Source organism: Idiotropiscis lumnitzeri, chromosome 13, assembly GCF_059441095.1.
Source record: "Idiotropiscis lumnitzeri isolate Australia: NSW breed Sydney's pygmy pipehorse chromosome 13, RoL_Ilum_1.0, whole genome shotgun sequence".
Classification (NCBI taxonomy): Eukaryota; Metazoa; Chordata; class Actinopteri; order Syngnathiformes; family Syngnathidae; genus Idiotropiscis; species Idiotropiscis lumnitzeri.
Genome location: NC_142403.1, coordinates 15,166,465 through 15,190,604, shown reverse-complemented (window position 1 = coordinate 15,190,604; position 24,140 = coordinate 15,166,465). Strand labels below are relative to the sequence as shown.

The window sequence follows — 24,140 nt, the reverse complement described above, 5'->3', positions numbered from 1 at the left end:
ACGATAGAGTTGATGCATTTAAATGGTTGGAAAAAACTAAATGACACAAAAATCTTCACCCTTGGAAACTTTCATTACTATTTAATTAGTGCAAAATTGTTTTAAGAAATTAAGTGAGGTGGACACACACGGCCAACATATATCCCAGGATCCAAATTTAGGCGATTTTCCAAATGTTTGACTGGCGACACCTTATCAACCCAACTCAAAAAATCCGATAGCGGGTTTTGTCTTTTTTAGCCGCGATTGTGTGAACTTTTTGTCGAAATGTCGCCCGGGCAGACATGCTATCTGCGTGGGCGCATCCCAAAAATGTATGCCACTCGGCATGGTGCGCATTTGATTAGTTTCATCACATTCCGCCGGCATAATTGGTGGAAAATCTACCATGGCGGTGTAATTATTTTGGAAGGAGCCCCTCGATTTGCATTAGCCGCGGACGCGCTAACTTAAACGCGAGCTCTGGAGGCCTGAAGAGATTAATGAATAATCGGCACTGTTTAAAAGCCATGAAACATTTAAATGAAGTAATGTCTCTTCCTAAAGGGCACAGTGGAGATTTCTCTCCATACATATGCAGAAAAACCCTTGACTTGTTTCATTTATTTTTTTTTTTCTCTCGTGTTAATGAACATAAGCGCTAATCAGCCGGGCAAAAAAAATCAGTGTGGAGGCATGTCATGTTTTTTTGGAGCTTTTAACACTTCCTCAGGGGCCACCCCTTCTGACGTGGATTGAGACAAACAACAAAGTGGTTATCGCTAATGTTATTGCTAGCTTTCTCATAGCAACGGAGATGCTAAAGGCACTTAGCGTCATTCCGACAAAAAGTGGCAGAGGAATTCCCAAATGAAAAAAAAAAATGAATAAAGTATAATATCTCAGACCTCGGATATTTTTGGGAAATTTTATTCATTTATTTATTTATTTATTTTTCTCTTTCGGTGGTCTCTCCACCGTGTTGTGTGTGTGTGTGTGTGTGTGTGTGTATATGTTCTAGTCTGCTTCTGGAGCACTATGCCATTTATTTGTTCCACCCCATTCTACTTAGTTTCTTGAGGTTACGTGACGACCGTGTCTTTGACCGTTAGTGTTTCAGTAGATTTTAACGTGGGGTCGCTCCACAATGTTGTGTGCAACCTTTTTTGTTACGGAGATCGATATGCCTTATATTCTTCCAATTTTTAGAGCCTTTTTTTTTTTTTAACACATTCAGTAAACGTCAAAAACTGAAGCAGACTGGTTGGAATCATGTCACACAGCTCCGTGGACATGAACATGGCCGAGCAACAATGTGGAGCGACTCGTTTTTCATTTGAAACGGACTGCAGTGAGTCAACAGAGTAAACGCCAAAGCATCTTGACAGCAGCCACACAATGTCGAGCTAATAGGCGGAGGGAAGGATGGAGGACGCGATAAATGGTTGCGCCGGCTGGAAACGCCACATAACACTTGTGCTGACTCGGGCAGCTCGGACGGGGAAAGATGCTAAATCACGGAGATTTGCGACGCTCTCCGCGTTTCCTGGGAAGAGTTGCGGCGACCGCGCCGCTCAGCCGGACGCCGGCTGGCTCTCAAGGCCGCGAAAATAATCTCAATCTCAATCACGATGGTGTCAGGGTTAAAGTATCTGTGGTGTCAGTCTTAATTGTTTTCCGCCCAACGCCACGTATCGGTGTCAGACACGCAGCCCGTCTAAAAAGGGTCTGTCATTAACCTTGGACGGCCTTATTAGGTTAGCGCCTAAAGACACGCACACAAAAAAAAAAAGTCAATTACTACAAGTTACAGCACAAGGAGAACAAAGAGACAATCTACGCTAATAGACCTTTGCTACTCCACCAGACGTGTGCTGAACCAGGGCAATCGTTGCAACATGTTGCTCTCGACAGGGAAATGTCAAGTACCAACTTGCGCTCACACAACGTTGTGACACGATGACATTTCATAATCCACGGGGAAAACATGGACGATCAGGGAGAAAGAAAGAATAGAGGCTACAAATGAGGCAGATTTGGCAGAACTAATAAGTGGCATAGCTCCATGGAACATGTTCAATTATGGGAAGTGACCATGTCGGGGTGTAATGGGGGGAAAAAGGGACGATCGAAAAGGAAAACCAGAGCCGAGGCTGACTCGGCTGGCTTAACAATTGTAGATTCACTGAATTTAAACATGTGAAGACAAAAGTTTTAAAAGCTGCAAGATTTATTCATTTGACCCAGTCAGCCTCAGTTCCTAACATTTCCTAAAACTTCTCCAGACATTGCTCCACAATGTTGTGTGTATCCATATTTTTTGTCCTTTTCTGTTTCTAGACCCTTGGGCCTTCTTCGGTGTCCACCCCGAGTGCTCCTGTGACGGGTTACAAGCGCATGGTCATCCCCAATCAGCCCCCTCTGACCGCCACCAAGAAGTCCACGCCCAAAGCCCAAGCCCCGGGCGGCGGCTCGTCGACGCTGCCGGCGAAGCTCCAGCCCGTGGCGGCGTCGTACGCTACGGCCTCCACTCCCAGCCAACCCACCTTCAACGTTCAGGTGCGGGCGGCCCAGCCCAGCCCCCAGCACCCCACTGCCGGCGGGGGGCAGCAGCCGGCGCGCAGCCCCACCCAGGTGCAGTTCATGCCAGCCCAGGCCAAAGGGCCCGACTTTGCCTACGGCCCGCCTCAGCCGGGGTTCTCCCCGGTTGGGCCGGGCACGTATCAGGAGCAGCAGGCCTTCAGGAGAACTGAACCTCAACCCTACCAGGCGGCGGGCCCCAAGAAGACCTACATTACTGACGTGCCGCAGAGCCTGGACCCATATGCTTCCGGACCAGCCGTGCCACCGAAGGTAAGAACAGTCTTAGGACACCATGGTAGCTTGACGTACGAGTTGACTGACCAAGAATCAGCTGAAATTAGTCCTGCTGATTATTTATTTATTTATTTTTTAACAAAAATTTAAGAAATCAGCCCAAAAACCACTGATGTGGTCGCTCTACAATTTTGTGTGCGTCCATCCACGTATATACACGGGGCAGCAAAGTGAATCATTAAAAAAAGCTTTATTGGTTATTTATTTTTTATATTTCTCTCTTATAAATCCAATGATTTCCCAGGAGATTCTCACACATGGTCATTCCGCAGTGTTGTGTGCATGCGTGTGTTTAAACTCGATGTTCGCACACGTTTTCTGCGTATGTGTGTGCATGCATATACAATATGTACTTGCACAGTAATGTGACAGGGGAGAAGCTTGCGTTCTTTGATTGTGATGCACAGAACAAACTGTTGTTTTAACCTTTATAAATTTTTCAAAGATGGCGTCCGTTGGGGCTATGCGGCATCTGAATGCATTTGTCTCGCAAGGCAAAAAAAAAAAAAAAGTACCGGCGGCGGCGGCTTCTTCATCTGCGCCGTGATTGGTTGTAGCGTTTGTGCGGAGATAAAAAGCTTTACACTCTTATTTAGTGTCAGGTGGAGTTGTGTGTCTTTGGCGTTACATGTTAAACTCAATTAGTTTGTAATAAACTCCAAAATATACTGCCGTCAGCTAAAAGTTCAACACAGGTGTTGAATGGTGGAGTTTATAACACGCAAGATTTCAGCCTATAAAAAATGTGTCACTTCAATTTTTTTTTCCAATAAAAGTAATTAAAAAAAACTGGTCAGCACGATGGCCTCAAAGTGCAGAGGTTGTGGGTTCGATCCCGGCTGCGACCTTCCTGTGTGGAGTTTGCATGTTCTCCCCGTGCCTGCGTGGGTTGTTCGTCTCTGTGTGCCCTGCGATTGGCTGGCAACCAGTTCAGGCTGTGGCCCCGCCCACTGCCCGATGATAGCTTGGATAGGCTCCAGAACCCGCCACGACCCTTTGTGAGGACAAGCGGTACAGATAATGGATGGATGGATGGATAATTAATAAATTAAAAGTGACTTTTTTGCAGCGTGTAGTCGAGTGCCAACAGAACTTTTAATAGTACCGTGCGTCTGTGTGCTGAGAATTGTCAAGTATAGTGTATGCCGCAGAGACAAACTTGTTGTAATGTGAACAACATCTCTGGAAAGTGGAAGGCCCTGGAGTTCTCCTTTAATTCAAGGATTCTTGTTCACGTACAAAGCGCCTTTGCCGTCCTGCGGGAGACGTTCATCAAGGACCGTACGTGTTTTACTAAACACAAATTAGACGCGCAAGCCTAATTATATTTGTTCAAAAACAAGAAAATCTACATTTTTTACTTGAAAGCTCGCTCGCCCGACGTCCCAGTTTGGCGCCAAAACACAAAAGGTGACGTTTAGTACGTTTGTTTGCCTTTGATGCCACATAAAAGAAAAGGAAAGAATTAATTAAATGCAATAAAAGCAACTGAGCGTGTTGTATATATTTAGACTTCACTCTCTAAGGTCTTTCTGCTTTGTGTTAAGATACCTTCGCCAAGGATGTTGGGTTACGTTGCTGTTTCCGCATAAGTGAGATTGAACCAATCCGTACTCTATTATCAAGTGTCAAAATGAGATAATTGCTTCCCTTTATGAGTCTTATTGTTAATGGCAAAGGTGTAGTGTTCTAAAAATAAAACTTAAAATAAAAAATGATTAGACGATAATATTAGTGAAGTACCAGAGAACTTCACTAATAATACCAGACAAAATATTAGATGCATAATACGTATATTAGAAATAAATTAGAAAATCCTCAAATTACAAGCAACGATAATAAAATACTTTGATGCCACAAATTCAGTTGACATATTCAGTAAACAATAAAATAATTACGGCATAAATATGACATAGGTAAAATAATGAAAATGATCAATGAAAAATACACCATTTTGAAATTTAATGAAACACAAAGATTTGGAACAGAGAGTTATTATAATTACGGCCATGATATGATGACAAAGTTAAAGAAAATATCTGAAAATAATAATTAGAATATCAGATGGAAAATACAATGAAGAATGGCAGAATATATTAAACAAAGAATAAATAAAATAGAAACAATAGTAGATTGTTAAAATTAGAAAATAATACTACACAAAAGTGCAAAAATAATTGATAAGAAATGCACAAATTTGAAACAAAGTTGAAAAGTAGTCTTGTAAAAATATTCAAAGGAAAATGTATTTTACATAAAAATATTGCAAAATTTAAAAATATGCACAGTGTATTTGGAATAATACAAATACATAAAACTATAAGACAAAAAAATATGACAAAAGTTTAAAAATATTTGGGACTTTAAATTTTATAAAAAGATTTGATGAAAAAAAATTAACTAACTTAAACTTTAACTTATAATTTATAGCAAATAAATTAGAGGGAAAGTCTTCTAATATGCAACAAAAATAAAAAAGTAAGACCAAAAATATTTTATCCCCAAAAATCCGAAAAAAAAGACAAATTCCAAAAAACAAACAGGATGGTTAAAATGGATACGCAAAAAATATTCAAACAATAATAATTCAAATCCTTTTAATTGACACAAAAATGACCAAATTTTAGAAAAAACAATTAAATCCATCCACCATGTTATAACAGGACCTCATCTTCTTCATTTTCCCCTTCTCAACATCTTTTTTTCTTTCTGTCTTTCTCTTTGACAACTCGTCTCAGATCTGCTAAATACGGTACTGCCAATTATTAAAATATTTCCGCGTTCTGAAAACATTTGCGGCCTAATCATGTGGTGACTTGTCGGTAACCTTGGCAAACGGCAATATGAATTGAATGCCGGCATCTCTTTAAATGCCGTTTTAGATTAAATCCGCACTAAAGAAGTACGTTCATTAGCTTGATTGATTGACAGGATATCGGGATGCTCAGTGATGGATGTCTTCATTAAAGTATCACTATGTGAGTATTCACAGAAGGTCATGGCAAGTTCAACACCAACTCATGCCACCCAAATCTTGACACTTGTTTTTTCCTCCATCACCGCGTCCAAACAAAAAATAAAAATAAACGAGCAATTTCCACGAATCCCCCCCACTCCCCGAAATGGGAACGCTAAGGCGAAGCGGGATGACGACTCGTGTTATTGCCGATTGAGCTTGAGTGACGGCATTTTGGACGGCAGCGGATTATTATTTCACAATCCCGACTGGCGGCCAGAAGGTCGGCCATGTTGCCCGCTGGTAGATGAAGACTTGCAAATGGGTGGAACACTTTCTGAAAGTTTGGGGGTACATTTCCTTGGGATATTCAACTGGCGAATTTGGGGCGGGGGGGATAATAAGCATAGCTCCAAACATTTAGTTTTGTCCTAACCAGACATACATGTCAAAATAATTAAATAGTTAATAGTTAAAAGTATGATGTTTTAGAAAAAAAAACAAAAAAAAAAAACATGATTTTTTTACGATTTTGATAACTGATTAATCGACAGATTATTTAATAAATAAATAAATAAATAAAATAAAATAAATAAATATATATATGTATATAGATTATATATATTATTATTTTTTGGGGGGGGGTCACTTAAAATTATAATAAAAATATTGAAACGAAAAAAAAAAATCAGACTCTATATGTTTAGAAACCTTGGATTATTAACGATGGCAGCACAGAACGTCCTTGGAGTGAACGAGATTGTGTCCAATCACTCCACAATGTTGTTCACGTCCGTTTCTCCATAACATTCCGTCGCATCTTGTTACTGACTCGTTCATTCTAGGTCCATTTGAGCTCTCGCTGGCCTTCATGTGAAGTAAAGAGCCGAGTTGATTCGGTCAGTGGTCAGCCAACGTAGATCAGATTGTCACACGCACACTCGTAAATAAGCGACCGCTCGCTCGCCCGCTCCCAGACAAACGGCACGGCCGCTAAATAACGACCACAAATCGATAGCTGCCGTCGGGAATGCAGCTCGGTGGAAAATACCTTCCGCTCTCTTCTGCAAGGCACATACATACCTTACAGTGTTGCTACAAGTTCACCATCTCATACTGATATTATCTTGTGTATGTTTACGATTCGCTCTATTTTGTAATTCCAGTAATTTGAGTGGCTGCTGGGTCCCATCCCTTGAAACAGAAATTGCTGGCTCATTTAATGTCTCATCTTCATGTTAAGTGTCCTAAAAGCGTGAATAATTTATTTGATTTTTTTCTTAAAGTTGATAATCCAATGTGGCAATATGGAGTTTTTAATATTTTGGTCGCTTTATTTCGCGACGTGAGGTCAAAAAAAATTCAAAAGTTGGTATAGTTGATGAAAGTTAAAATTGGCAGCAATGGGAAAATAAGTAAAAAAAAATACATTGAAAATAATATTTGCACATAAATAAAGGTGAATTTAATTTGTTCGAAAAAAAAAACCCCCAATGCATTTCTTTCATACAGTTTTACGTATTCGCTCTTAATGTGTCAGTGTGTCTAGAAATTTTTATAAAGATGTCAACCATATACTTTTGTAAATTAAATATCTTACATTTTTTTTAAGTAAAAAAAATTCATTCTGCTCATCATGTCACTATTTTATCTATGTTCTCCAATTTTTTTTAGAGTTAAATTTAAGAATGAAATCAATGCAATTAGTATAAAATAAATAAAGATCATTTCTGACATAGCGCTTGTTGTATAAAAAAAATCTGGACATACATTTTGTCATACAGCTCTTGTATTGGTCTCGTATTTTAAGATTTTTTTTTAAACGATTTTTTAAAACTTCTATTCATTATTAAGTGTAATAATGTTAGGATATACTGTAATTTGTAATAACCATGCCTTGAAATCATGCCACACCTGTCCGGAGGCTGGATTATGTTGGCATAGGAGAGGTGCTCATGTTTATGGATTAAAAAAAAAAAAATAGTATCAAACCCAAATTTTTGATACAGCAACATTACTAGAACGATGCAAAAAAAAAAAAAAACCTCCAGTATGTCCACTTAAACTCCTAAAAATAAATACAAAAATATTAGATGGATACATTAGTCCAAAATGATAATGCCATTATCTCTACGTGCTAAAGACACGTCAAGTAAGTTCACCTCTGTCCCAACAACCAACCCGTCAGTTGTTGTTATGTTGTTTGCCTTTTTAATTCTTTTTTTCCGCCCCTCCAGATTGCTGGTGGCGGCCCCTCTCTGCACTCAACAGATTTTCAAATATCTGTTTGCAGGCGCATGTGTCACTTCCAAACACATGACCTACTTTTGTACTCACGCACAATCTTACAAATGTAAAAAGAAAAAGAAAGCCATTCCCTCTCGCTGGCTCGCATACATTACATGTTGTCTCTTTGCGGGAATCCCGTCTGCACGGGAACATGCGTCCGTTATGGCTTCAGCCTTAATTTTTAATTATGGTACACAGCTGCTCTAGAGTTATATTTCTATAATTCCCCCCCACCACCCCCCTTCCCATCCCCACTCTGCACCCCTCAGCATTTAATTGGAGCTGAAAGAGAATGACCTATTTTGTTTGGAGAACATTTAGACTTATGCGCTCCTCCTCACAAGGCGGAAGGTGGCCTTGGGCTGCAAGGCTTCCTCTTGGAAGAAAAGAAAAGAAAAGAAATATTAATAAAATCATAATGCATCATATTGGCAATCAGCAAATTCATCAAACAGGATTAGGAAAATACGTGTTAGCGTTTAAAAAAAAAAGAAAAAAGATTAAACATGCAGCTGGCGGGGGAATATGACGAAGCAAATTTTCCTCGAAACATAAACATGGAAGCACCCAACATTGTGGCGTGAGCGCAATTGTCATTTATGATGCCGTCTCCTCATTGCGTCAAGAAACAAAGCTAAGGAGTAGCATAGCTGCCCCAGTTATGATACTTCCTAAGGATTATTATTGGGAAACTGCAAGAAGCAAGGCAGAACAAATAAGTCACATGATCATGACATTTGGTGGGCATGTCGATCACAAGTAGACAAACAAAAAAGTCTCAAGAATGCATGCCTGAAACCATACCGTAAGCCTTCCATTGTGGATGAGGACGGTCATTTTTGGGTCGATTTGGGTGACACCGATTTCATAATTTGTAGGTAGCGGGGAAGGGGCTTCTCTTTTGACCAATTGACCAAGCCATGAGCTCGATATTTTTGTTGAGTCTCTCTCTCTTCGTCTAAATGCGTAAATTGTTTAAGTTGCCTTGCTTGTACTAAACTATTTAGATAATTGGTCAAATTTCGGGCAGGGGTGTCAAACATACGGTCGGCGGGCCAGATCTGGCCCGCAAACTGGTTTAATCCGGCCCGCACGAAGATTTGGTCAAGTATAAAAATAAGTACGGCTCAACTGAATGAACAACCGCCCCAAATTCAGACAAATGGCCGATGTTAGTTGTTCACTTAATTCAATGGACTTTTACCAATACGTACAGTAAAATGGCGGACAATCTGTAAACCTCTCAAAATGAGTTTGACATTTTTAGGACTTGCTTTTACTGTTCTAGTTTGTTTCTATTATTTCCTCAATAAATCATTTTTCTTTTTTGTATTTTATGCATGGGTTAATGGATTTTCATGGGGGGGGGGTGTAGAAAATGTCCTCCAATTCTGGAATGACCTGCATGTAATTTCATTTTAGTTGAGGTCGATCCGATGATGTAGGCTGTATTTGGATGTTGGTTGGAAGCTACAGAAGAGCCGCGATGGTGGGCGGGACATGGGTAGATCGTGTCACGCTCCCATCAGCGGCGCTTCGTGCCACTTGACAGACGTCGTCAGTCGCCGGCTGACATTTGAGAGCCGTCGTCTTCAATGTCACTCAAGTGGCGGCTTGCAAAAGGCACGAGTTTGTCGCCCCGAACAAAAACAAAACAAATGTTGGCGCGCGCACACACCAACTCACAAACGCAGCTGTGTTTGTATCTTTTGGTTTCATAGCAACGTGCTATGCTAATGAGCTTTTTAGGCCTTATTTGATTGTTTTTTCAAGGGGTCCTTCAAAGGGGAAATTGTCCTTGAGATTTTGTCCAATTGCTTCCAAATGTTAAAATCGCATACGAGAAAGACCGGCATTTAATTGCAAAATATTTCAGATTTTGTCATTGTGTATTTTGCAAATTCTGCCCCCAAAGCCTTTTTTGAGTTGACAACAAATTTGATCGATTTGTCTGCAATGAGGAGACCCAGAAAAAGGACTCAAAAGGCAATCCCTGAAAAGACACAGGAGGTCAGACATTTAGTTTTTTTGTATGCAATATATTGTATAATTCAGAAATATTTCAGTTTTTGTCACTGTATAATTTAAAAATTCAGCTCCAGAACCAGAAGAGATGTCGGAAATCTGCCATTTTGGTTTGACACATTTTAGGTAAATTTGTCCATTTCCAGGTGTCCTTCAAAATCAAATCGTCCCAGCTAATTTGTCCAGTCGTCCCAGATTATTTGTCTCTACGCACGGCAGATTGGCATTGCAGCGGTGTGTAGAATTTGAGTTTTTGCGATTGTGCGTTGACGGAGTTGAACGCATCGTTCGATGACACGCCATAAACAACAGACAAATAATGCCACAATTTTGAAACGACACATTTTTGGAACGCTTTATAGTCGACAGATTTTTGAAAGCTCTATGGTTATCATTTCTCTGTCTCTCCCTATCTCTCTCTCTCTCTCTCTCTGGAAATGTAGTAAAATTACTATCACCTTTAGCGACACTGTACTGTCATATATTAGTGTATAATGTAATACACTACTGTCTTGTGTAAGGCATTACTACATAATCTAATACGAGCTGAATTAGTGTCCTGCAGCTTCCACAACCTTTTCAGACGCGACTGACAATGGAATTATCGGAAGACGGAAGGGAAGCGGTTTATTATTAGCGTAGTGGCAATAAGAAAAAAAAAAACAAGAACAGGAAATGGGACCACAGCTTTTGTTTGTTGGGATTCACGCGGGACGGATATGTTTTATTGGATTGCCGTGACTTTATATAAAAAAAAAAACATTTGTTGTCGCGTGACACCACTAAATGAGCGATTACAATAGCTTAGGCGACACGCTTTCACCCAAACAATGAAAGGATTGCTGGGATCAGTCACACTATCCATTCGCTCACTTTCTTGTCACCACTAGGTGGTGCTATATTGCATGTATAACAAAAGATCATATCTATATCAGGTGTGGGCAAACTACGGCCCGGGGGCCACATTTGGCCCGTTGAACGTTTTAATCCGACCCGCCAAATTTGAAAATAATTAAATGAATAAACATTGTTAATGTTTTATTTTCTAAATACTGCTGTGTGTCAAAGACTGATATTTTGTTGTGATGCTTTTGTTCATTTTCATTTAAAATTAAATGGATTTAGTTTTTCTCCGGTGAGGTGAGGTTACCAAAACACTCCATCTATTTGCTCCTGGTCCGGCCCCTCTAAGCTGCAAATATTTGCGTTTTCTTAATTGTGTATCTGTGAATGACGGTGACAAAGTTTTGATTATCTGGCTGCCTCATTGTGTCTCATTGTGCACACGGGAGGAAAGAATGTCTGCTGCTTTTAAAGCACAAACCTCAATGTAAGTTTAGAGTCCCGAGGGGCCGAGGCAAACAAATGATTGCATTGAGAAGGATGGAAGGGAAAAGAAAAAAAAAATTAAAATGAGCGTCGATGATTTCTATTGTCGTCGGTGGAGTGGGGGGAGAAAAGAAAACGCTCGTCGGGAAGTGCGGCGGCATCACAAAAGCGTGCGGCGGCAAAGCAATTTCTTTTTTATTCAAGCAAAAAAGTCTGGGGTGCTGTCACAAAAGAGAAGCCTAACAAGGCGCTTTAAACTCTGCCACCGCATCGCTGCGGGCTGTCAAACGAGCAGATCAGGTATATAAACCCAGCTTCAAGTCAAAAAGTCTGTTTGGGGTAATCGCTGCATTTTTCCGCCGCACGTTTGATGTGCAGCTCAGATTAACTGCGTAAGATCTCAACGGTGCCTTTAAAAACCCAAGACCAAAGGCCTTAATAGGTCCTGACATCCACTTCCTTTGAGTTTAGGTCGGCGTACTCCGTTTTACCTGCCTTCAAATCAGTGTATTATTTACAAAATGCCACACTTTGACTCTCACAAATGATGTACAGTCAGCGGTTTCCTGATGAATGATTAATCGAATAACTTGAATAATTCCAGTACAAAAAATGGTCAAAGCAAAATCTCCGTTTTCTAGCTACCGGAATCTCATCCACTACGTGTGTAGAAATAAATTGCCGTGATATCAGCGATCCAGGAGAAAAGAGTCCGCTAAAGATTGATAACGTCCAAAATCAGCAACACCGCTAACAGCGAGTCGCTCAACATGCTAACCGCCAGACAAGTCTACATTCCCAGTCGCCGACACCCACGTCACTCACCAGGCCAGACAGCGCCATGCACACTTTAAGTCACAGATGCTACGTGAGGATGGAGACCCCAAATGGACAAAAAAATAAATAGCTAAATTAAATAATACATGCCCTCTGTGTGCTTCATGGGCAGAAAGGGCTTAACCCGCGAAAGATGCACAAGATTTTAAAAGCTGCTGATGAAGACTGATAAACTGTGTAAAAGTTTCATGACGGCAGGTTAGATTTGGAGCGTCATTTCAGTCTGTTTTAAAACGGTACACATACACAGGAATGTTTGTAGCATCAATGACTAAATAAATAAATAAAATAAAATAGTGTACACATTGTTACGGTGTTTTTGGAACTGTTGCCACAAAGTCAGACAAGCCCATCAGTTTTGATAAACAAGAAAATTGAGGGGGGGGGGAAAGTGCCTTGTCGGCGTTAACAATGTAATCAAAAATCAAATTAACAGCTGCATTTCCCAGTTATTTGATGGGCGGAAGCATCAAAGAATTAACTTTGAGTCACGGCACAATAACGGTTTGCTCCGAAATACTTTGGTCACCGAGATTACGTTTTGGTGCACGTGCTCTGAAACGGTTCAAGGAAAATTTGACTCTCTGATGTTTTAAGTCTACGACAAAAGTAATGTTCAAGTGGCAGTCTTGAAAATATCTTTTTGCTCTCTCCACTTTCTAATAATGACTTTGCTAAATCAAGTTTTAATGAATAAGCAAGCAAAACAAGTCTTATATGATGCACCCTGCTTGAAATGTTTCATATTTCATATCCATATTGAATAACATCTGATTCCTAGACAGTCGGCCTCACGAGGGACTTTATTCCGTGAAATCCTTGAGACTCGCATTCTGATGTTGTGCTGTTAGGCAGGCGCGAACTCATTGTAGCAGAAATGAAGGCGTACGTTCCTGAAAAATGTCAAACATCCTGCGATGTTCTTTTTCCTGCTTTTCATCGCTCCTGTTTGCTCAGAAGGCAACCGATAGTGTTGTTCGGGCGCGGAATTGGAGATGACTGGACGCTCAATGCCGCTTACTCGTCATAAGGAGAAGCCACCTGCGCTCATTTTACGTTGGTATATATAATTTCGCGAGTAACGGCTACAAGCAAAGTCAATGGGAAATCTTGGATTGGATTTCCAGTAAACGAGGATGGTCTCCGTTCAATTAAGTGGAACGGACAAGAGTTCTTGATCTTAAGTTACAAAGTTGGCTCGTCTTTAACTCTGATCATCCATTCTTTACTGTGTGCTATCCACGGTCTGGATTCCAGATGTACCGCTGAAATTGAACTCGCAGGCAAAACATGCACTGGGGTTTTAGTGAGAAGAACTCTTTCGGTATGATTTAGTGGAACGGATTGGATAACGATGTATGGCAAGGGCCGTCCTGAAGGAAAGGGCAATCTCAGATTTCTCATCATATTGAAGAGATTAATGATAAATTTAAAATGATTTTTTGGACACTTTATATTGAACATTTGGTACTTTTTGTCCCCGAAAATAGAGAAAAAAATTATTTAAAAACACTCAAATATTTTCAAAATAATTAAGGAGTGTTTAAAAACATTTTAGGGGATCTTAAACCCTCCTAAAATAGGCCTAATGATGCCACTGCCTGCACCTTCCATGCACAATATTGTTTACATTTTTTTTAATCTAAACAATGGGGAAATCGGTAGAATACTTGATTTCAATTTTTTTTTTATTTTTTTTTTTTATTTGGAGTTCCCGTCATCCATTTTCTTCAGTCGATTTTTCGATTCTCAGAATCGGTCAATCGATTATTGTTCTGTTTCTATTAACTATTTATTATTTTGTAATGTGGCGATTATTCAAGGATGAGGGAAGATCACATTACAGTAAATGTGAGTATGTGGTGGACTTTTTTTTTTAAACTCAAATCACATCAAGCTACTATAATAAGCTATTATTCAGTATGGTGGTTTTCATGCCATTAATTGTTTGCAGACCAACTTTGAAGTGTGAGAGTCTTTTGAATTTGGCAAAAGTCCAGTAAACTCGTATTATCCGTAATCCAATATCCTAACAAAACAGACAATATCCAAAATATGACGCTATTGTTAGCCCGTTAGCCAAAATGCTAACATCACGCTACTGGTTGGTGTCTGTGGCACTTGGCCAAATATCAATCAGCCAAGACTTTGACGCGTAAAACGAGGGAGCGTCTTTGCACGTCGTCGTCGTTAGAAAAGCAAAAGACCTTCCGCTCGATCCACATCGACTAGTCTGATCTGGGATTGAATTGAGTCGGAACCTTCCCGCTGCTCCCAAACGTCTCAATTAGGAGGCGCAACTCAAAGGTCACGATGCGTTATTGAAAATCAAAGCCGGCGTAAAGATCTGCGCTGCGAAGGTCAGAAATGCAAAGCGAGCGAGCGAAAGAAAAAAAGAATCCAGTTGAGCAACACCGCATAAAGGACACCTGTGACAGCACAAGATAAGCACGCGTGGAAATGTCACACAGGAAATGGGGGGGGCTTTTTTTTCCTTTTTCTTTTTTTCCTTCAACTCTATGCACTCTGTTTCTACTCTGTTAATTTCTGTCATGCAAGGTGGCGGTTGTCATGACTAACTGGCAAAGGATCAGGTGAGACTTTCCTCAGACTTAATCCAACGGATAAATCCCGAAAACCGAGATTCCACGCTACTATAAATGGCAAAGAAAAAAAAATTACAGTATTTGAATGCTTTATAGATTTTCTGTTGTTTATTTTTTGTTGTTCTGTTCATTTGTTATGTGCAAAGTGACAGGATTTTAGTCTTGCGAGTTCAAGCACCGCACAGATTGCCTCGTGTGAGTACGTCCTGACATAAATGAACAGCTCAAGAGAATTATTATTTTTTTTTTTGTGTGTGTATTCTTGTTTTTTTGGCCCATCGCAAGGATGAGTCAGGGTCGTCCTTTGTTCCACGGCAGGACGTGCGCGACCTCCTTGTAGCGCACCGCCGGGGCCTGATCCAGGGTCAGCTCTCTCACAGGGAGGGGCGAGGAGGGGGTGAGGGGGGGGGGAACGCTCCAACGCCAGCATGCATGCAAATGGCACTCGCTGACTTTGACCTTCAGGCAGCGATTCATTAACGTTGTGTGTTCACGCACGCGTACGTGAGTGCGTTTAAGCAAGCTTTTCAATTGCGCTCGTTTACTCTCCCGCAGCCACGAGCAGGCCACAGGTGACGCTCTGCAGCCAGGTGGAAATCGGTGCACGTCGGGACTGTTATTTCATGACTCAGCATTTTTTTTTTTCCCTCAACTTACTCTGTTTGTTTGTGTTTCTCTCAGAGCGGGGGAGGCGGCGGACCGCCGGCCGCCCATCCCGAGGACGAGCTGGAGCGCCTGACCAAAAAGATGCTCTTTGACATGGACCACCCGCCCTCTGATGAGTACTTTGGTAAGCTTTGGAGTCGTTTTGTGCAAGAAACGCATACTTTGGCATTACAGTAATCATATAACACATGCATGGGCGACCTCATGGCAGAGGTCGTAGGATCGATTCCGGCTCCGGCCTTCCTCTGTGGAGTTTGCATGATCTCCACGGGCTTGCGTGGATTTTCTCCGGGTACTCCGGTTTCCTCCCACATTCCAAAAACATGCAGGCTAGGTTGATTGGACACCCTGAATTGCCCCGAGGTGTGTTTGTGAGCGTGGATGGTTGTTCGTCTTTTCGATTGGACAGACTCCAGCACACCTGTGGCCCTCGTGAGGAGACGCAGCTCAGATAATGTATGGATGGTTTTATTCCGATTATGCAAGGTGTCTGGTTTTCACTCATGTGGGAAGAAACGGTCAAATTATCGTCATTGTATGTCAAAGGTACATTTGCTTGGGTGTGACCTGGACTTTTTTTATTTTCTTGATTTTGATTAAGGTTGCCGTGATCATGACCGCATTTGCCCAAGCATCCCGTGTGGACTTTATTTTTTACATTTTTTTTTTTTGGTGGATTATTTGTTCTTTTCTATTGCACACGATTTTCTTTTTTTAGAGGTAGTGTTGGGGGGTTAAATTTTCCTCTGAGGTGTTTTATAATTAATTTAGCTCTCGCTTTCATAAATAAAAATATAACTGCCAGGATTAAACGTTAATACTCTTTCGGGGATTGAACGAGGATTCTCCGCATTTATACGTGGCTGATATTTTCCCGCCCTCTCTCCCCTCTGGAGCCTTTAATCCCCCTCGGGGGTGGTGGGGCGGGTAGGCTGGCGTCGCCTCACGTGCCCATTAGATGGCTGGCTGCGGCGGTGGCGTGTAGGTGTATTATGATATTAGCGCTGCCGGGGACATGTATTTAAACTGCTTCTGCTTAGAGAGGCTATGATGACGAAGACCTTAATTGCCTGCTTGCTTTAAGCACAGCAGAGAAATGACCCTCAAAGCCACGCTGGCCTCAATTTTTTTTTTTTTTTTTGGGTGGCGTGCGGACATGCGAGTTGACGGATGGGTCGCATGTCAGCTGAGGTAGCTGGTAAGCGTTGCCTGCTGCAGTTCAGCAATGTTGTGGTTCAGAAAAACAGGTTTTAACACCACAATTTTGAAGATGTCGCTCCCAAAAATGGTGCCCTTTGACAACATGCAATTTAATAAATCAATTTTAAAAAAGTTAAAAAAAAAAAAAAAAAAAAAAAAGAAGACATTGCAAGGAAGACACAGGAAGTCGGAAATTTGGTTGAAAGCTGAAATTTTAGACTCCTTTTCATGAGTCATTCTAAGTCCATATTTTTGGAAAAAAATCAATCCCTGAAGACAAATCGCCGAGGCAATATGAAATTTAGTAGCCATATCTGACGTGAGGAGTCCTACAAAAAAAATTCTCAACACAAGAACACTGCCATTATGGATTAAAGTTTCATTTTTGGCTGATTTGTAAAAAAAAAAAATTGGAATCTTAATTGCACAATTTTTAAAATTCTGGCATTTCCGTCATTGATGATGGCGAAGTTTGATAACTCGCCACGATACCGACGACATTCCATCTCATGCTTAATGAATCCCTATAAACCAGGATCGTGAAAAGATTAAGGCCTGGCTGAGGTGAGTGCAGGAACTCATTAGCAGAGTCGGTTGGCCGTCCACAGAGAGAAGACCCCCGCTAACAAGCCCCCTCCACGCCACTCCCTCCTTCAGACACACGGTCACCACGGCAACCTTAAGATCCATCACTTAAGTCTGCCATGTTTTCCGGAGCCAGTCCCAGAGCATGAGACTTTTGTAATTACAAAGAATGTAATAGCGCGTAAGCCTCTGCGCACTTTGTTTTAAGAGTGCGAATGGGGGTTGGGGGTTGGGGGGGGGCTTCTGACAGAGGGGCTCGCGGTCGCCGAGACCCTGGGGCGAGTAATTAACCAGATTAATCAAAGTAGGCCCGTGATCTGGACCGAATCGTTGTCTTTCCCGAGCAAAGTTCCACCGCTATCGCCAGGGTCTTTGATAAAGTTGAAACGCCGACGTCTCATTGGTCCACCGGGGCTTCGTTGAATTGAATTAATGTTAAAGGCCTTCCATGAGAGATTCTCAAGGCAGAGTTGAAAAGACCTACTCACTATTCTCTATAGCTCTACTAATAACAAGAAATTAGGGCTGAAGGGTTTTGAAAAATAATCGCATTTTGATCACCCCCCCAACCCGTCCCCCCCTTCAATATTTTATTTACAATTTAATATGTAATTACTATCTATAAGGTTTCCGTCCCGTTTTGGAAGGAGTGTTACAATAAACAATATGAGATTCATCCTACATCAATGTTTTTGTTGTATAAGTGAGGCTTACGCTAAAATATGAATTCATATGACCTAGCCGCATTATCGTAGCTGAGCCGAATAGTAACTAGGTCCCATGATATTAACATTTTGGGAAACACGCTAACAACCACAACATTATTTTGCGCATGATATAATTGTTTCTTTGGATTAGGCAAAGGTGTGCCTTCTTTTTAAAAGTGTTCGTATGACTGTTGATGTCCAAATAGCATTATCGCTAGCATTAGCATTTTGAGCTAGCAAAAAATGAATTCAATGAACGGCTACTGGGAATTTGTCGGACTTCTGTGCTATGATTGGCCAGTTTGCATTTGATGAGCGTGGTCAAGTACTCATCTTGATCGGGAAACCCCCCCAAAAAAAATAAAAAAACCTGAAAATGAAAGAGCATGGCAAAAAATATGAATATGTTAGCATCTTTGATTTAGAGTCTGAGATTAGATTGGAGTAATCTGAAGGAGCCGCTTGTACAAGTGTCATCATCCGTCATGTTTAATCCACTTATCTCCTGCGTAGGTGTACTCTGTGTGCGCGTGTGTGTGCGTGCAGGCAAATCTAATAAGACGCAGCAGCGGCTGTACAAATTCCCTGGCATTTGTACGTTATGTTGTCGTCGCTACACGGCTGTCAAGCAAAAAAACCAGGACAAAAAGCTGAATAATTGAAAACGGATGAGCGGCTCTGCATTATTTACAATTAGTGATGATGGTGTTTTATTTCTTTTGCTTTGTGTTTTGTTTTAATGCGGAAATGACAATCCCTTCGTCTTCTCTGTCTTCTCCTTTGTGCGGAATGTCAGATGAGATTTTTAATGGGTTAGGTTGGTTGGTCGTCCAGTTGGTTAGGTCGATGTTTTGTTGGCTTGTTAGGCGTGGTTGTATAGTTAACTAGTTCCTGGTTAGTTTGTTGGTCGGTTGTTTTTGTTTGTTTTTTTTTATTACATTTTTTAGAAAAACCTGCAAAGCACTGAAGCCGCAAAACGTGAAGCGTGAAGTGGCGAGGGTCACGGTAATTTCAATAATGCCCGATCAATTTTTGCATAAAGTTACTTTTCCGGTGAGGTTCGTGAGCTTCCGTGAGACTTTTTTCTTTTTTTTTTTTAATTTATGGAGTCGATAGATGCGTGGAAAAAGCAGGAAACCTTTTGTCGTTTTCCCGTGAAATGTCAGGCGAAAGAGGTGTCATAATTCATGAGATACCTCGCATGAAATGTTGATGAGGAATCTTGGAAGACTACGGACGGTGGATCGGCTGAGGTAATTGGGTCAGGTGGAAGTTTTGCTTTTTCTTCTTATTTGGTGAAGGTATTAATAGAGCCCTTCTTTAGACAGCAGCGCATCTGACGCAGGTCGCCCTCAGCAGCCTCTCGGGAGTCAGCTTTTAGGTGCTGCCTGCCTTGTCAGAACAAGGAGATATCAAATCTAAATGAAAGATTTGGGTGTCAGTCTGTCAGAGGAGGCGCAAAAGCGAAACCCTGCACCCCCCTCCATCAACACACAATCGCACCATCACCTTCCAAATCCACCGTCTCCAAACACGGCATTATTTTAGAAGTGACTTCATTTGTGTCATCGGTAAGACAAACAAATGACTATTTTGAGGAATTTCCCGTTCCTTCTTCCTAAAAATTGTCAAGCTAGCATCCCTGAGAGTTTTTTGGAAAATGCAACCCAATTTCACGTAGGAACATGAAATTTGTCTGGTTTATCATGCACGAGTGGACCCACCAAAAAGTTTTTTGTGGGTGTACTCATGCGAGGCACGTCATCAAAGGTTTTGTTGTTTCCTCAATTCAGCATTGTCCATCTGCCTAGTATGCATGGTCAAAAGTTGGTTTTCGTGGGTCTCCTCATGATCGACATGCCTACCAAAAAAAGGGTGTTAAAGTATGCTCCCTAATCCCAACAAACCACATTTCACCAGAATGAACACGCTGCCAAAATCCAAATACTGCAGCTCAAAATGCAGATGTAGACACATCACCACAGAGATAAATCACAAGTTGCTTCACGTTCATGCTTTTTTTTTTTTTTTTTTTTGGGCCTCTCCATGGGATCATTTTTAGCTTTTTGCTTCCAAATCTTCCCCCCGCCTTTAATCTGCTTACAGGCCCTTTAGTTGTTTCCTCTTTTTACTCCTATTTAAGGATTTCCTCAATCACAGCATTGCCTCTTTGTCAAGCTGTGCGTTCGCGAGCGCGTGTGTGTGTATTATATGCAAGTGTGTGTGCATGCATTATTATGATGCGGCTGGAAGGAGGTCACCCAGCAGCCGGGGGCATCGGGGGCCATCAGTCTGGTGACATGGCAGCTCTCCTCTTAAGCCCGGCATCAGTGTCCTACCACCTACACTGGATTAGCATGCCGTGTTTTTGTGCGTGCGTGTGCTCGCATGTGCACGTGTGATTGCACAGAGACCACATGAAAGCGCACATGTGGCCGCATCAGTGTGCCGCTCCAACCTGGAAGTTGGCAGGCAAGCAATGTGTCGTTGAATCGAATTGTTACTTGGTTAGTTAAGTGGCCTGCTGGTTGGTTGGTGAGTTTATCGGTTGGTTTGCTAAATGCTTGGCTGGCTTGGCGTATGTTTTTTTTTTTTTTTTTTTTTGTTGGTTAGTACTTAATTTACTGAGATTGTTAGTTCGCTTGTTCGTTAGTCATGGTGCCAATCACTTAATTTGTTTTGCCGTCAATATCAATGCGTCATAACAAATACAAGTTTAAAAATCATAACTTTTTTTTTTTTATTTTATTTTTTTAATTGATTTCTGTTTGTTTTGCTCTGGGACAAAAATGTCCCCGCCCACTTTGCATCTCCCTGGTCCTGACGATGTACTCGGCAGCATCCGCTCTGCTTTCTAGTTTCCGCGCCGCCGTGTGCCAGCGCTTCTTGTCTTCTCTTCTCTTCCCTTTTCTTGGCGACCGAAGCCTGCGCTTCTTCCTCGCTCTCTCTCCCCACTCTCTCTCTCTGGCAGCGGTTCATGCGAGGTGACCCCCCCCCCCGCATCGTCTCCCCCCTCGGGCCGGGGCGCTCGCCGGCGCTCCTGCCTCGTTGAGACAGCTCCAGTCAGGCTTGCAAGATCAGCTGGCGTGCGAGCGCATGCCAGGCTGCCGGGCGCTCACGTTGTTGCTAGATTTCATTTGTGAGCGAGTGTTTGACCTCGGGAGTGTGCAGACATCTGCATGCTCACACACGCAAGCACACACAGGGAAAAAACAGTCGCTAACCTCCCCAAACACACACACACACACACATAAAGTCACCTGTTCCCTGCCTTGACTCCACGCCGACCTGCTCCTCAAACATGTAAACTACACTCACCGCCCGACCGCGAGCCCCCGATGGGACGAGTGCTAATGTCGAGTGGCACGGGGTTGGGCTGCTGTTTGCTGACACTGGGAATGAGATTAAAGGCAGGGTTACGGAGAGCGCGGAGAGGCGGCCGTGACGGGCTGTCACGGGCCACGCCGCTTTGGGGCAACGACGTGAACCAGCGTGGACGCCAAACGGGAAACTAAAGCTGCGTTGCACTGGTGCCGCCGTGAATGTCATGACTTGTTTGAATGGTGGACCCCGAGTGATGAATGGAAAGAGATGCTCAATTTGATGACGTGTCTTTAAGGAGGTGGTTGCTTCGGTCATTAGTTTAGTAGCTGTTTTAGTTGGGTTAGTTGCATAGTTATTTGTTTTGGTGGGTGTTGATTTTGGTTGATTGGCGAGTTCGTTGGCTAGTTGGTAATATTCAGCTGCCTCTTTTCAATTTGTTTGGCTGCAGACGTCATTTGTGTGGCCTCTGGGAGGAGGAGGGGGGGGGGGGGGTTATATGGGCGCTTTGCTCGCAACGGTTGCACCAGCGCGAACGGCGTTCTTTATTTTCACATAAGTGGTGGGAAATAAAGTTTTTCCTCTCCCACAAGAAAAAGTTGCATGCGTGCGAACACTCTCGCCTTTTTTTTTTTTCCCTTTACATGCCGCGTCTTTGATTTGCGAGGATGTAAGATCAAATTGAGGCGCGAGTGTGCGCTCCCTCACCGCCTTGATATCACCGTGTGTGTTTGTGTGCGTGCGTGTGAGATTTTTTTGCTTCTGTGTGTGAAAAAAAACACACACACCCACCCCCCCAAAAAAAAAAAAAAATACAAAAGAAGACTTTCCTGCCACTCAACAGCCCTCCACACCCGTCCCCAAACAACGCCATCGCCCTGTCACTGCCGATACATTAGAAATCAATTATTAATGGCCAAGAGTCAGGGTCTCTTTAATCTTTGTCTTTTATCCAATTAAATTGTCTAAGCATTGCCATGCGGCTCGCGGGGAACGTGCACCAAAAAAAAAAAAGAAAAAAAGGTTTTCTCTTCTTCTTCTTTTTTGACTTTGGCACAGAAGAGACACTTCTGAGGCGGCAAGAATGAAAGCAAAGAGAGCGAGTCAAGTGTAAATGAAGCTCCCGCCCTCCCCGTCACACTTGCATTGCTTGTACAGGAAACATTTGAAGTGGAGACGTTAAGGCTTCCATTCTTTTGCGCGGGACGCCGGGGACAGCCCGGGCCATCTTTCATGATTCCTTGATGGGCCCGCCACCGATGGTTGGAAAGTGTTGGGGTTGGTCGCCGTCCGTCCGTCGGGGTAAATAATTATGGCGCACGCCGTTGTATTATTCAGCGACAACGATCATGTCTGGGCTCGTGGTTGCGAATTATTGATGTGGAACATCACTTCACGCAAAAGCCATTTGTTTCGTGATCATACGGAGCTGCAGAAAAGTTACACGCTTGCCACAAAAAAAAAACATGGAATTGTTCACTTTTGAAGAGAATTTTGTTTTTGAACACTTTTGAGCAGAAAATATGGAAATGTGTTACAAATAAAAAGAAATTAATTTTGTGAATCATGAATAAAAATAATTGGATTGATATTGAGTTGAAAAAAACATTTAGTGACTCACAAAAAGTTGCAAGAAAAATAATTTGGTCACTCGCAACATCTTAATTTTGTCACCAAATATGTATAGAAAAAGATTTATTTTTCATTTGTGAATCCCAAATTAAGCCACTAGTGAGAAGAAAAAATAAGAAATCAGATTTTTTTAAGAGGAAAAAAAGTCATATTTTGTCAGGTTTGAACATTTAAAAATTTTTGTCATTCTTGAGGGGGAAAAAAATCAGATTTTCATCATTTTTAAGAAAGTTGCGAATTTTATCGCCAGCAAAAAAAAGCGTCACCAATGAGCATAAAATATCGTGAGGTCAATTGTTTTTTTTTTTTCAATTATGAGAAAACTGAAAAAAAAGAAAAAAATAATTGTTGCACTTGGAAGCAAGAAAAATGTCACTTTATCCCCCCTAAAAAAGAAAAAAAAATGTTTTCAGTCGAAAAAAAATCCAGATTCTCTCTGTGTAATGAAGTAGAATCATTTTGTCACCTGTGATACATTAACTTCCGTTTTTTTTTTTTTTCCTTTTGAGCAATAAGAAAAAATAGGGGGGGGGGCAGCATGAGGAATCCCGCGAGGTTTTCTGCTCGCTGTCTAAAAGTGGCCCCGTGGGACACGTTTGGCATTCCCATCAGCTCACCGGAGATGGCCTGTGATCCCCCAGGCGCTAACGGCCTCCGTCTAAACATGCGTGCGCACACACACACACACACACACGCACGCGCGCTCTGTGTGAAGTGATTACCCCTCTCGTGATTCCGCCGACGCCCACGTGTTCCCCTGAGACGAGCCTTCCCTCCTTTGTTTAATGTTCCTCCCGTTCCGCACAATCGGTATCGGTGGCGTAATTGAGGCGCAGAGGGAGCTCATGATTGTGGGAATCAATGGACGATAAGGCACAAAAACATGACAATCAATTTGAAAGTTCAAGTTTTTTTTATTTATTTTTTTTTTTTTGTCAATTAGGCTCTTTGGATCACATCAATCTGAAAAAAAATTGTTTCTTTTTAAGACCCCTGCATGATGTCATAATTATAATTATAATATATATGATAATAATGTAAATAAAAAATATTAATATAAATTATAATATAATTAAATTGTTTTTTTATTTATGATTTTTTTTTTTATTTTATTAATGAATGTTATTCACG

At 41.7% G+C, this 24,140-nt stretch overlaps 1 protein-coding gene across 4 annotated transcripts in view; it reads left to right on the top strand.

Moving 5' to 3' along the window:
• The window catches only part of lpp (LIM domain containing preferred translocation partner in lipoma), a 98,576-nt gene that overhangs the window by 54,383 nt on the left and 20,053 nt on the right, over positions 1–24,140 (top strand). For all 4 annotated transcript variants that reach the window (XM_088314074.1, XM_088314076.1, XM_088314075.1 and 1 more), the window contains 2 exons: positions 2,320–2,832; positions 15,580–15,688. In XM_088314074.1, the coding sequence (XP_088170200.1) occupies positions 2,320–2,832; positions 15,580–15,688 (622 nt within the window). The remainder of the gene's footprint in view (positions 1–2,319; positions 2,833–15,579; positions 15,689–24,140) is intronic.